General features: G+C 39.1%; 1 protein-coding gene across 4 annotated transcripts; it reads left to right on the top strand.

The window, feature by feature from the left end:
- Positions 1–952: 952 nt before the first annotated feature.
- Positions 953–12,847, top strand: LOC142955418 (microtubule-associated protein RP/EB family member 1-like). 4 transcript variants are annotated; one of them, XM_076096951.1, is made up of 7 exons: positions 953–1,082; positions 2,761–2,891; positions 4,026–4,171; positions 6,601–6,802; positions 6,891–7,000; positions 7,198–7,350; positions 8,479–12,847. In XM_076096951.1, the coding sequence occupies exons 2-7, from the start codon at positions 2,771–2,773 to the stop codon at positions 8,521–8,523; spliced, it is 777 nt and encodes a 258-aa protein (XP_075953066.1). In that variant the 5' UTR covers positions 953–1,082; positions 2,761–2,770; the 3' UTR covers positions 8,524–12,847. The 4 variants fall into 4 exon arrangements, with proteins under 4 accessions (XP_075953066.1, XP_075953059.1, XP_075953051.1 ...); XM_076096944.1 differs by having other exon boundaries at positions 954–1,082; positions 2,758–2,891; XM_076096936.1 differs by having other exon boundaries at positions 1,016–1,198.
- Positions 12,848–14,112: the final 1,265 nt, after the last annotated feature.

Raw genomic sequence — 14,112 nt, 5'->3', positions numbered from 1 at the left:
ATCCACAGGCAATACGAATTGATATACAGGCAATGAGGAGAAAAAAATATTTTCAAAGCCAAAAATTAAGGAGAAAGTACCAAATGTAGTCTGACTTTTTTTTTCATTTTGATTAATTCATAGTCCATTTATTTTATCGCTATGAAGAAAGCGACATAATGTAACTATATACATCCAGAGAGAGGTAAAGGAAAAAAATAAATAGAAATGCTTGAACACAAACCAATACAATAAGGGGAAAATAAATAACTAAAATGATGGATGCTCCTTCAATTCAATATTATGAAGATGTCCATCTTTAAGTCAGTAGCAGTCAAAACCACACCCATTAATGCATTGCTGGTGGAATCCAGGGAACTGCCATTACATCTGAGGAGAACTAAGTTAGCACTATAATACTCGATTAGAATTCAGGGTGGACTTATTAAAAATATATAATATAATTCAGACGTCCGTCAGAGTGAGAAGTGATAGAAGTAAAAGTAGAAAAGATGGTACTTTCAGTAGATTAAGGTTAAGACATACAGGACTCAATGACACGTTATACATCATGAAAAAGACTGTTGGATAAATGTGAGCTATGCAACGGTAAAGAAACTGTTGAACATGTGCTGATAGAGTGTAGGAAGTTCAGTGTGGAAAGAGAGAATGAAGGGCAGGGTGGTAGCTTTAGGAAGGGAGTGGAGCATCAGAGGACTGTTGGAGACAGAGGACAAACAAGTTAAGGTTAAAAGGGCTTTATTTAAATTTGTGAATGGAACAGGTTTAATATCCTGAATATAACTTCTATATGAAGTTTTTTCTGTGTTGGTTTGTTTCATTGCTTTTTATTTTATTTATAAATAACATTGTTTTTAATTAAATGATAACTGTCATAAAATCATGATGTTACTCCGGTACAGTAGGTGGCGGCGTGCACCTTAAACGGTGGTTTGTAGTCCTCCAATAAAGAAGAGGAAGAAGAAGAAGAAGAATCCCTTTAGGCGTTACCCCCTGGTTACCCCGTTCCGTCCTGACGTCAAATTGGTTCTTCCGCTGCCGGTAGAGAGAACTCGAGCTGCCAAGAAGAAGAAAAAGCAGAAGTAGGTGTACCATCGAAACAATTACAGATAACGTTAGACCTATTTTTGACACAGAGTTACAGCCGTGAAAAATAACACCATCGTGTCCAAGATCTGTGAAAGCCAATCCACTCCAGGTAGGTTTAACTGCGCTGAAACACGGCGTCATTTAGCGTTATTAGCCGGCATGTGAGACGGCGGCTAGTGTTGAGGCAGCTAAGCTCTGGTAGCAACGATGCTAGCTTGTGACTAGCAGGGACATAGCTAATCGTTTGACTACAAGTAAAGCAGCTAGGGCGAGGCTTCCTATTTATATAGCTCCTATATGTAACTGTTTGATGAAGCGATGACAAAGCCAGCGCCTTCGAGCTCCCATACTGAAAGTTCACCGCATTAACAGTGACGAGCTAACTGAAGCTAGCGGGGGGCTTGGTGAGTTCAGGGCGGGGAAAACGTCTCAATGTCCGGTTCACAATAGCCGGTGGTCGAGTTTAGCCGGTGACAGAAACTAAATTATAGCTACATATTGGTCGCCAATACAAGCAAAAAGGCAAATAATTGAATCAATTTTCTGTAAGAGCAGTTAACTAAAAATATACTACCAGTCTGTTGGTTAGCCGCATAGCTAAGCTAGCTATTTAGGACGCTAGCTAAGTTATCTGGTCAGTTGGCTAAATGCCGCTACCGTTAGCTCACAAGTTTCTCGCCGGGGGCCCTGTTGCGTTTAGCTAATGGTTATTTGATATTAGCCGGAAATAGTTGAACTACATCAACGGTTATTTTATTGTTACACATTAAATTGGCCGTCATGTCATTAAACCTATGGCATTTTAAAATGCGTCACATTTAGTCCAAAATCTAAATTCAGTGGTGAATTTAGATTTTTTTTATTTTATTTTTTTAACTACAATAACCACAGAGCGAAAATACTCTGTTACAAGTAATATTCCTGCATTCAACAAGTTTTAAGTTGATTTATATTTTGTATTAATGATCTAACAAAATTGCAAAGTAACTAAAGCAAAAATGTAATGCAGATCAGAAGTATGAAGTAGCATAAAATGGAAATACTAATGTAAAGCACAAGTACCTCAACATTGTATTTAAATACAGTAGTTGAGTGAATGTACTTGGTTACATATTAATCAGAGAAAATTATCCATTTGAGAAGCTGGAAGCAGAGAATGTTTGTTAATTCTACACAAACTGAATGTCTACTTCCTTGTTGTTTTAGCGCTAGTACATTAATAGTGTTAGCCTAGTTCATTTAGCTGCACCATATTCTGCTTTGAATCCATTCAATCCATTTTGAATAAAAGTGTTGGGTGTTTTTGTTTCTCAACATCTGACAACTCTATGCTTAATGTAGATGCCATTATTTGGCCATTAAATATGTCCAAATTTTTCTGAGAATTTGTCTCTTCACAAATAATTTCAGAAGTAATAACCACCGTTGCTTTGTGTGTAAATGTGCATTCGGCAGTTCTTAATCATGCTATTTACAAACCAGTTTATAGTGAAACATTCCTCATAATGATGACATGGCATCAAGGATGCATATTAACTCTCCGTTCACCAGCTTTGTGCCGGTACATTTGTATGTGACCAGTTAGTTTGTCTGCTCTACCTTCCACTCTGACAGATAAAGCAGTCGTCATGTAAATCTTTCTCACTCTTGTTCTCCTCTCTCCGTCAGCAGGTGACCGACAATGGCTGTGAACGTGTACTCGACCTCAGTGACCAGCGACAACTTAAGTCGTCATGACATGTTGGTCTGGATCAATGACTCTCTACAAATGAACCTCACCAAGATAGAAATGTTGTGTTCAGGTAAGAAATGTATTCGTTAAAATCTTTCTCTTATTATGGGAGTCACAGACGTGTTTCATTAACCGATTAGTCGTCAGACCTCTTAAAACAGTTCCGGGTGAGTGTCTGCATGCGTGATGTTTTGCGTCACCGTGTTGTACTGGTGTTGTACTGGTGTTGTACTGGTGTTTTGGTGCACAGTGCCAGTTGCCGCTGATGCTGAATAAGTTAACAATACAATGCAAAACACTGAAGCTTCTGCTTTTATCACACGAGCCAACAAAACATGTTCTCGTATGTTGAGGCTTTGTTTCATCAAAGATACACAAGAACATTTAATTTTCACAGTGTGCTTATGTTTACTGTCTTAGAATGTCTAATTCTTTATACCAAATAAAACCCCACTGCACAGCCGTTGCTACCAGATACATTGGCTGATGCTGGTTTAAAGGGCGATTGAGGCCAGCTGAAAAATGTTGTCCTATTGCTTTAAACCTTCTTTTCACACCCATCTGCCTGTGTATACATGTGTTGTACTCTGCAGATTGTCTGTAAATTTGACTGTAAATATCCAAACCATCAGCTCTAGTGTGCAATAAAAAGACATGTCAGAACAGCATATGCAGTTTGCTTTAATCACAGGTGGACAGATGCATTAATCAGCTGGCTTTTTCATCTGCTGAGTTCATATCAAAATAAGAGATTCTATCGTTTTGGAAAGAAACTACAAAAACACTATAATAACTATAAACAATATGGAATCTCTGTATTTTAAATCATCAGAGTAGTAAATGAGTTTTGGGATGAAGTGAGTGTTAAGATGTCTCCTGTTTGTAAATTCCCGTCATGTGCCCTTGAGCCAGGTAGTCAGCCCTGAGCGCTAGTTCATTGACTAACAGTACAGAAGAAATGTTTAAAAAGAGCTAAAGAGATGTTGTGTGAGTGTGCCATACCTGTTTTAAATATGGAAATGTCTGTTCTCACTTGAAAGGAAATTGAGCTTTATTATCATTTTACTCTGCATGTTGTTCTTGTTTTTAGGCGTCCTCTCATTTTGAATAATCGGCGCACACTGAGTCATTTTTTTATTTTTCTGTATTGTGCACTAAGTGGACTTGTGATGTAACTTTTCTGTTGATCATTTTAATTGTTAAGGTGCTGCTTATTGCCAGTTCATGGACATGCTGTTTCCCAACTCTTTGCCTCTGAAGAAAGTCAAATTTGTTGCCAAGCTGGAGCATGAATACATCCACAACTACAAGCTTCTGCAGGTTTCCTTCAAAAAGATGGGAGTCGACAAAGTAAGTGACATCACACACTGTTTCAAATTACATGACGCGTCCTGCATGAGTGCACAAGATCTGAAAATATATGAAAGAATTTCTGAAATTGGAGGGCATGTTTTTAGTTGTTGGTTGACTTCCTTTTTGAGGGCTTTGGGGCAAAAAGAGAACTTTTAAACAAATATTATCTTAATGTAGTTCATAATATGCAGCCCTCATATGTGAAATGTTCATACAGTCTGAAACTTGTGTCGATGCCATGAGCAACGTAGATAAGAGCCTGTGATGCAGGCTCTACACGTGGTTTTCAATACATCAGGATCTGTCTAGTTTTGTTCACTTTGACAACAGCTCACTGTGGCGGCATTTATTACCATTTCCCCCTTTAAAATATTTTAAAGGGATCCAAACTTAATACAATATGTTGTGACTCTAAAAAGTCAAGTTTATACAAAAGGGTTCTCGGGGACAAAATAAATTCTGGAGGCAGTGGTTTAACAAAACTGGCCTTTAGTTTGTCATATTTGCATTTCATATTTGATTGCTGAAAAGATTATGAGAAGTATTTTGAATAGAAGTTTATTGCTCTTTCGTTCCATTATTCCTGAGCAAAATACTTCCTTAAAATAACTGTTGTCTGCTAGCATGAAAGCCATGACATGGAAATGGATGCAGGACAACTGGCCTCCAGCTGTGAATGACAATAACATAACCCATTACATGTCATTTAAAGACCCTGTTCAAACTATGCTTTTTGCCAAAAATGTCAGTGGACGTAATGTTACAATCCAATCTATGAGGAATCTGCTTACAGAAATGTCCCAATTTGGCTACGGTTGCATCTTCTGGTGCTCTTCTGGGGATCACATGAATAATAACTTATTTACAGCCGTCATCAGTAGCCCTGAAAATGAGCGAACATGAATTATGTTGCCTGATACCCATCAGTCGTCCCTTACTGCTATGAAACGCCTGTCGTCCTCTCCCAACCAGCTGAGCTGATCATGAGTCGTTTTGTTTTTCCTGAGCGCTTTGTTAGTCTCACTCTTTGGTGTGTGTGCGTGTGCGTGCATGTACTCTACATTTTCATCCGTCAAAAGAAATGTATCAGAAATGACCCGATACAACATCATTATACTTCAGTTCAACACATTGTTCAGCTGCTGCCTTGTAAAAAGGCATGCCTGTTTCCTTTTGTATACTACAAGTTGAAATATCTGTCTTAATGTTATTCTTCACTATCGGAATAGAAAGTGAACTGATTAATTTCTTTGAGAACACATCTGGACACTTCATAATGCTTTTGACATTGCCAACAAAGAATGAAATGGGCAGGGCCGATCCATCTTAGTCATCATTTGTTTTGAACATGCAGCAGCCTGCAGGAATATTGACAAAGCTGCCATAATTAATTCATGTTTCAACGTCCTTTCTTCCTGCCTTCCATTTGTTTTTAAGTTGTTATTCTGTCTGTGCTGTGGTTTAAATGCCTGGACGGTGTTGACTCATGGATAAGTGTAACAGAAGCTTGAGCACGTAGAGCACATCAGTGTATTCATAGCTGTTCAGGGTTATAATCCCCGGCATTGTAGCTGCATCGTGGACTTTTCCCTCGTCCATGCTTGGTATATTGTCTCATGATGAGCAATTCTTCCATTGCTGAGTAAGGGATTTACTGCTGACATTATTTATTTAGCTGCCGCTCTCTTGTCCTCACTGTGGCTTTGATCCCGGCACGCCTTGATTTTAATGTGTGTGCCAGTACTGAAGACATTATTTTGGGCCTTGAGTCTGACTCAGTCCATTTTATCAAGAATGTCAGTAGAAGCTCTCAGTCAGTGAAGGATGTCCCCGTGCAGCTGTTAGTTTTCCCTTCCTGATACTGACACTTGAGATGAACTATTTAAGTATCGTTTGTATGTCTGTAATGAGTGACATGAAGTGATTTTTTTAATCTGTAGTCTTGAGTAGTAAGTATTTTTAGTACAGTACAAGATAAAACCACAGTATGTTTTTTGTACACACTAACTTGTGTCCACAGCACCAAATTAGTGTGCTTAATTCTTGGTCATAATGTCTATTTTTACTATTGAAATATTAAATATTGCGTGATTTGGATTGTAATTATCTATAATGTATTTGACGTGTTTTACTGTGTAATATACCCTTTTACATTCATATAATGTATAACACAACATACATTTGATGTATTGACACAGAGCAAAAATACAGAAAAAACAAGACTAAAATAGAATATGTGAAACGAAATGGATGCAAAATATAACAAAAAACAATTAAAATTCGACAAGCTTGGCAACTGCATTATCCGTAGAAATGAGGCATTCACTTGATTAGCTGTTGAATCTTAATCCTTGAAATTAAATCGAATCTAGCTTGAAGCAACCTGTCCAAACCTCGTGGTCCTGATTCTCTCCTTGTGCTTCCAGATCATTCCAGTAGACAAACTGGTGAAGGGGAAGTTCCAGGACAACTTTGAGTTCGTGCAGTGGTTTAAGAAGTTCTTCGACGCGAACTACGATGGGAAGGAGTACGACCCAGTTGAGGCGAGGCAGGGCCAGGAGGCCATGCCCATACCCAACACTGCCCAGTCAGCTCTCACCAAAACCCCCAAAAAGGCCCTCGGTCAAGGTCAGAGCGCTGGCTGGTTTGAAATCAAACGGAGTAATACTGGTAAGTACTTCTCTTGCTCATCGACTTCTTTTTCTCGCCTCTTCAGCTCCTCAGAGGCCACCTGTCGCCAAGGTAGCGCCCAAGTTGTCTCTCGTCAGCGCACGGAAGCCGAGGGTGGGAGGAGGCGACGAGGAGAGGGCGGAGCTCATGAATGAGGTCAGCACTGCAGCATGAAAACAAAAACCTGCACCGTACAATTAATATGGAAAAGTGAAATAATGTGTTCCTTCTCCAACAAGCCAACACACTAAAATGAGCTTTATTTGTGTCTTCAAAGAGGACGTATCACTGGAGTCACCTGATGAGTAGAAACAAAACTTTAATGTTGTTTTGGCCTTTTTTCCCCCCGACAGGTGGAGGTCCTGAAATCTACCATTCAGGACATGGAGAAGGAGAGAGACTTTTATTTTGGTAAGCTGCGGAACATTGAGCTGATTTGCCAGGAGAAGGAAGGAGAAGGCGACCCCACGCTGCAGAAAATCATCGACATCCTCTACGCCACAGATGTGAGTTCTCATCCGCGTGTATGAAATGAAGTTTAGTCATGTGACTCATTCTGAAGCCCAAGAAGTCGATTGATATAAGAGTTTCAAGTAATTTAATTACTCAACAGAATTCTGTGATTTGACATTCATAATTTGAGCGGCATTCTATGTTTTTGTTATTATATTTGTCAGTAAATGCCATAAAAAGGTGTGTGTTTGTGTGTGTGTGTGTGTAAATATATTCAATACATGGGAGTTCAACTCCAGATTAAAGCCCATTTGCTCTGCTGGTAACAACTGCTGCTGTCGCTGTAAATTCCTGCAGAGGAATGGCATGCAGCTCGCTCACTGAGGCTGAATGTTTTCAGTGGTACTCGACTGACTATTTACCACTCTATTATGTCACCTCAGTTCTGCACTTATGGTTGTGTGTGTACTCTATGTATCTTACTTCCTTTGTAATTTTGACTTTCATTGCTTTTTTGTTATATTTCTATTCAAATTGTTAAACTTTTTGTTCCACATACAAGGACTATTCCTTGGTGTTCTGATGCATGGGGGTCACAATATACGTTGTAGGAGAAGAAAAAACTATTCCTGCCAAAATGAAGAAACATGAATATAAAATGGAAATTGACATTTAGAAGTACATAAAACATACCTATACTGTGTTTTAACAGAAGATGATGGAAGGAGGTGAAATATTGACTTAATGTGCAAATCACAGGAGGAAAAATATGCCAAAATAACCCAAGATTTGCAACAATGTGCATTAAATGGGCAAATTTGCCACGTTTTATGTGGATGTTCAATCATTATTGATGGTAGATGTAGTCTGTTGAAGCACATGCTCGCTCAGCCATTCTGGAAGTGCCTAAATGTAGCGGAATGCCTTGAGACCAAGTTCCTGATGCCCCAAGTGACCCCACCATAGCCTCTCGCATAGCTAACGCAGCCGTGGCCTCTCTCTGCTGCATTTCTTCGGCTGTATACTCGGACTCGAATAGATATGGAGGAATATCAAAGTCAGCCAAAACACTGTAAAATGTGTCGTCTTCAACAACATCCTGAACAGAACAAGGAAGTTATTCCACGTTCAGCTTGACCTAACGTTGCATTCAATTTCTCTCTCTCTCTCCTTCTCTCTAGGATGGTTTTGTGATACCGGATGCTGAAGAGCAGGAGGAGTTTTAATCAAAACTGCAAGCAACTTTTCAATTAGATGCTGTGGTATACAAACCCACCTCAAGATCTTCAAGCCAAGACAGCCAGTTTGGTTTTATATCCAATACCAAACCTGATCTCGACTTGTGCCCCACCCCAAACACCTAACATCCCCTGAACCTGCCGGACTTCTTCTTCTAGCATTCAGCTGCCGTACAGCTCGGCTCCTTTTTCCCCGGAAACATCCTTTACCAATAATCAACAACGCCTCGGTCACGGCCTCTTCTTCCTCGAACCCGTCAGTCTGCGAGAGTTTCAGGCCCCCACCCCTCACCTGTAATCCCATCCTTCCCAAAACCAGATTGTGCCGTACATATCTGGTTTTTGTAATAGACTTGAGTGTGAAAAACACGGTGATGTTCTCTCTGTGTGTGTGTGTGTGAGTGTGTGTGTGTGTGTGTATATGTGTGTGTGGTTGTATGTGTTTAAATATCAATTTGAAAGAACCTCCTCTGAAGGACCCGGCTGTCGGAACACCAATCACTTTGTCCCAAACTAACCCAGATTGTTTGTTTGTTGTTTGATGGCACTGCAGCCATTTGTGCCTCTCCTGTTGACACTGCAATTCATTCATTTGGAGGAAGATGCTTGAACAGAAGTGAGGAAAAAGGGAAAAAAAAGTTCCATCTAAAACATTAAGTTTTGCATAATTATGAACCGGATCTGAGGTGTATTTTTACTAGCTGGTCCCAATTTTAGTCATGAAATGGTGAAAAAAAAAAAATGAGACTTCATCGAGCCAGCAGGCTTCCTGAAACATCATTTGGCAGTTTGATTGAGGCAGGCGGTACGTTCTAAGCTAAATGAAAAGAGGACAAAGCATCTTGTGGGCGGCACATGTCTCCTCTGAAGGGCTCAGGGTTTAGTGTGGGACAAGGCAGCAGTCGGGTCTCCTCTTGGCCTTCTTTTCCACAAAGGATGCATCCGGATTTTGTCGCGTTGGGCTTCAGAAGAGCTTTTGTAAATGTATGCTACTGTTTCATCACATTTCTCCCCCTCACTCCATTCTCCTTTTTTTTTGTTGGTCTTGTTTTCTGTTTGTTTTGAAAAGGTTTTTGGGAACCTGTCAGTTATGATCTCAACTTTATCCATTTGTTTTCTATTTAGTTTTTTTCCCCCACGCTCACTAAACCGTTGCTCTGTTGGAGAGATCCGACTTGTATCGGATATAGAGAAGCGTTGCTATTTTTTGTAGCAGATAAGTCTTTTTTTGCTTCCACTCGACCTCGCTGTTCACGTTTCAGGCTCTTTAAATGTGCAATTCTTAACTCCAGGAAAGTGGCTTTCTCTTCGTGTGGATGTGAGATGGCAGCCTTTTGATCAATATGCCAATATTTAGTAAAAAAGTACGACCACAAAAAAATTAACAATGATTGTTTTGAATGTTTCGACTTTTCGGAGAGTCTGTTTTGTAAGTCCATGCACTGTTTTTTATTTTATTTTTTTGTTTTGTTTTTATACCAGTGGTCCTTACTCAGGCTCCAGCCAATAAGAATAATTTGTGGTCCAGAGCAGCCACATTACAAACACTGAGCTCTGACTGTGGCTGATCAGTGTGTTCACTACATGTAGCCGGCCATGAAAGTGGCTCATATGCTTCTTACAGGCTCTGAAGTGATAGATCTGCTCTTAACTACTCATGTTGGATTTAGTTTTTTCCAAAGTGGTTTAAGAAAATGTGCTATCAATGAGTTGCCGCATTGAAAGCATATTCCTTTCTGGGAAAACCAGACCGGTATCTTTCTGTCCCATTTCCACTCCCCGAATGACCAATATTAATATTGTACATTGTGGATCTGATTTTTTTTCCACTGTATATTTGTACCTAACTTGAAACACAGTTATGTTGATTCCACACGAACTGTTAACAGCACAGGTGTTATTGGAATACATAACTTTATCAATGGCCTTATTCCTAGCATTTTTCTTTTCATAAGAAAACATTTTTCATAACAGTTTTTTGTTATTATTTTACATTAATGTAAGTCTGCTGTTTTGGGCAAATGTTTGTAATGTTAGTCCTATTTTAATGTGTTCTAAAAAATAAACAACATTGGAGGTATTTTGGACAATAGCTGAGATGTGTCAGGGTGCAGCAGACCGCTTGTCTTCCATCTAATGCCCACGAAGCAAACAAAAAAGATATATTCCTGGTGTTTCAGTTGCATTTAATTCAAGGATTTCTGTTGAATTATTTGTTTTTCTTGCCACAAGTTGAGGTGAAAAGTTCAAATGTGTCACCCCAGTGATGTACATGAAATCAAAGATCGATCAGGGTGGAGTTCAGCATATTCCTCTTTGGACAAACGTATCAGGTGATGGAGCTTCTCTCCATCAGCGACTCAGACGTGCAGTTATTTAGTGTTTCAGCGACATGATTCAAAACGGTGCCAGGGTTGAATGTTTCACACAATCAGAGGGTGCCTGAAGTTTTTTTTCTGGTAATTGCCTTCAGTAAGACCACATCTAAAAATACAAATCAATACTTTGACCTTTTACAAATTATTTTCAAATCTTATTTTTTTTTTCAGAATGTATGCTTTTCCTTGGCAGTCCAAAGAATTGTTTGAAGAATAATCTTGTTTCTGAGCCTTAAACTATGGTGATGTGCAGTAACTTTTTTTTTTTTTTGTCTCGGCACCTGCAGCTCAAAGGGGTTCAAACCAGCAATGAACTTTCGGTTAAAGGTCTACGTGAGTTTCAGCTTTAATTTCAGAGGTTTCACATTCATTTTGGGTGAACACTGAAGGACAAGTAGCCTGTTTTACTCGCAGCCACCCAGTGTTTTGAGAATGCAGGAGGGCAATGATCAGACGGACGAAGTTTTCTCCACATTGGTTATCTCATCAGCCATATGCTTCAACTTCTGAAGGCAAAAAAACCTCTAAATAAGCTGGAAGTGAATCTGGCTGAAGGCCTGATACACAGCAATGTGTCTGTTGATGCCTGAGGGACTTCAGCGTCTTAAGACTGAATGTGATTGTATTATGACACATTTTGGTCACCTAAAACTGGGGTTCTGTGAATAAAACAACCTCCCTTTCCTCTGCTGTTCATCTGAACGTGGAAGTAACATTTAAGTATACATTTAAGCTGAAACGGCAAATCTTAAATGTCAAATCCAATGTGCTGAAGTACAGAGATGACACAACACACATTGCTGCTGAGGACAGTGTGCAGGGTTTCCCAAAATGCTTCTTGCCGTCAGGATCTTTTGCCCTCATTAAAGCTTGTGAAAAGACAAGTTACTTTAACTTAAAAGCTACAATTGTGATTATTAGTTAATTTAATGAGTTTCCTGCAACTAATGAACATTGTCATCGTCAATTAATCTGCTGATTTTCTCAAGTAATCGAGTGTTTCATCTAATTTTCAGGATTCAGATGTAAGCACTTAAACTCCTTAACCGTTTTTTTTAAAGGTATCCTGGTAGTAAAACCGTTCATGTTTGTTAGGTAACTTAATGCCAAGACAAATCGTAGCACACTGAGGACAAAACGCACTGCACGACATGAACATTTCCCCCTCTCTGCATACTGTGAGCCCTCTCAATGCAGGAAAACTTTAACCTGTCAACAGAACAGCAGCTTTCTGGAGCTTCGAGCAGTTCTGACAAGTGTGTGTTGTCGAGCCTTAGCGAAGAAGTGCTTTTTGTTATGCAACGTTAAAGAGGGAGCAGATGTCCTCTACATAGTGGCCTCTGTTCTGAACCCAGTGCCAATGTATCCTCCTCCCTCTAACAGTCTGTGTTTAATACAACTCATCACTTCAGTCACCTGTCAGGTGTGATTTGTAACATAATGAGGTCTTGGTTTTTGTCAATTGTCTGGTTTAATGATGGTAGTAACATGTGTTGTATTGAGTGTTACTGAGGATTTGGTGGGGTGTTTGATATCAAAGTTTCTTTGGACGTTTTCAGTCACTCACGCCTCAAAGAATTCATGCTCAGCAGGTTTTGGCCTCTCTGGGGATTCATAACTATTATCTATCAAGTACTCATGACTGGTTTAAATCAACATGTTTCCTTAAGTAATAAAGCTTCATACGGTGTTTTTGTTTTACGAAAAAAAGGCTGAGCAAAGTGAAATAATGACTTTTAAAGGTAACAGTGGTGCTTGTGTGACCTCTAACCTTTTCCCCATCAACAGTTAGTGCTGATAAGTGTGTACACTGTGAGTCTCTCGCCTCTGTTTCCTGTTTCTGCTGGACTTTAATGTGTTTGTTATACTCCGGAAAACCTGGTTTTCTTCAATCAAGTTTGGTACAGACAATAAAAACATTATTTCCACGTCAACACTGGACTGTTCCTTGTTTTTTTTGTAGAGATCAGCAGTGTGTCATGAACTTATTGTTCAAACAGATGAGGTTTCAAGTTCCCAGTAGATATCCAATCAATATTTCATGACTTAAGAGTACACAGCCATGCAGTGATTATAGAAGTATTCTGATCCTTTGGTTAAAGTACTAATACCACACTGAAAATACAAGTACAAGTCCTGCATTCAAAACCTTACTTAACCTGAAGTATGTATCAGAAAAGTGCAGTCAAAAGTACTTAAATGTTCATGCTATGTTGTATTATTTACTGTTTGGTTGATGGTTATCCCCGTTTTTATAGTTTCTTCACTGTCCCTTCTAAACATGCAGCAATAGAGTGGAAACATGATCGCATGAAGGAAACGGCAAAGACGAGGAAAACAAAGCATTCTTTGTAAATCACACGTGAGCCTTCAGTCCAGGCCTGAGGTTGACCTCCAACCCTCAGCGCTCCAGAGCTGTGACATCAGAACAGGCCAGAGGGGGCTTTCATTGTGTCACAACTTAGAAGAAGTACTCGGATCCTTTACTGAAGTAAAAGCACCAATACCACATTTTTCACATGGCATATATGGGGGAATACAAGTAAATTTGTACAGGAACCTTCAAATGGTACTAGAGTACATTACTGTAAGTGTACTGAGCTACATTCCACACAGGAGGAGTATTCAAAAGAGATGCTGAAGCTGTGGTCAAACCCTCAGAGATCGGCAGTCAACAGCAGCAGAAGTTGAACATGGTCGCCACCTGCTGTTTGTCAGATAAACTGTACTGGTTAAAACTCAAATCAATCGAGTGCACACGATCTGGCCCATGGAGGACAGTGTTTGACAAGGCAGAGCTGAGTCTGTAAGAACAACTGTCAGTTTTCTTAAGACGTAGATTAAATGTATTTAAAATGTGTGTATTTATTTTTAACTGAACAAACAGCAGCATAGATGATTAGGTCCAGCTCTTCAAAAATGAAACAACAATATAACATCATGCTCTTTGTGTACATAACGCACTCAATAAATAAGCAATTTAAATATACCAGTCAACAGTTGCATGTGAAAGTACTGTCTTTATTCATTTGCCATTATTTGGTAGATTTTGTTTATATATATATATATATATATATATATATATATATATATATATATATATATATATATATATATATATATATATATATATATATATATATATATATATATATATATATATTTAGTGTGTTACTGCATCTTACTGCAATACACACGC

This window comes from Anarhichas minor, unplaced genomic scaffold (genome assembly GCF_050575085.1).
Source record: "Anarhichas minor isolate MPS153535 unplaced genomic scaffold, ASM5057508v1 ptg000003l, whole genome shotgun sequence".
Classification (NCBI taxonomy): domain Eukaryota; kingdom Metazoa; phylum Chordata; class Actinopteri; order Perciformes; family Anarhichadidae; genus Anarhichas; species Anarhichas minor.
Note: the sequence above shows the minus strand (reverse complement) of the source record. Positions and strands in the feature narration are given on the sequence as shown.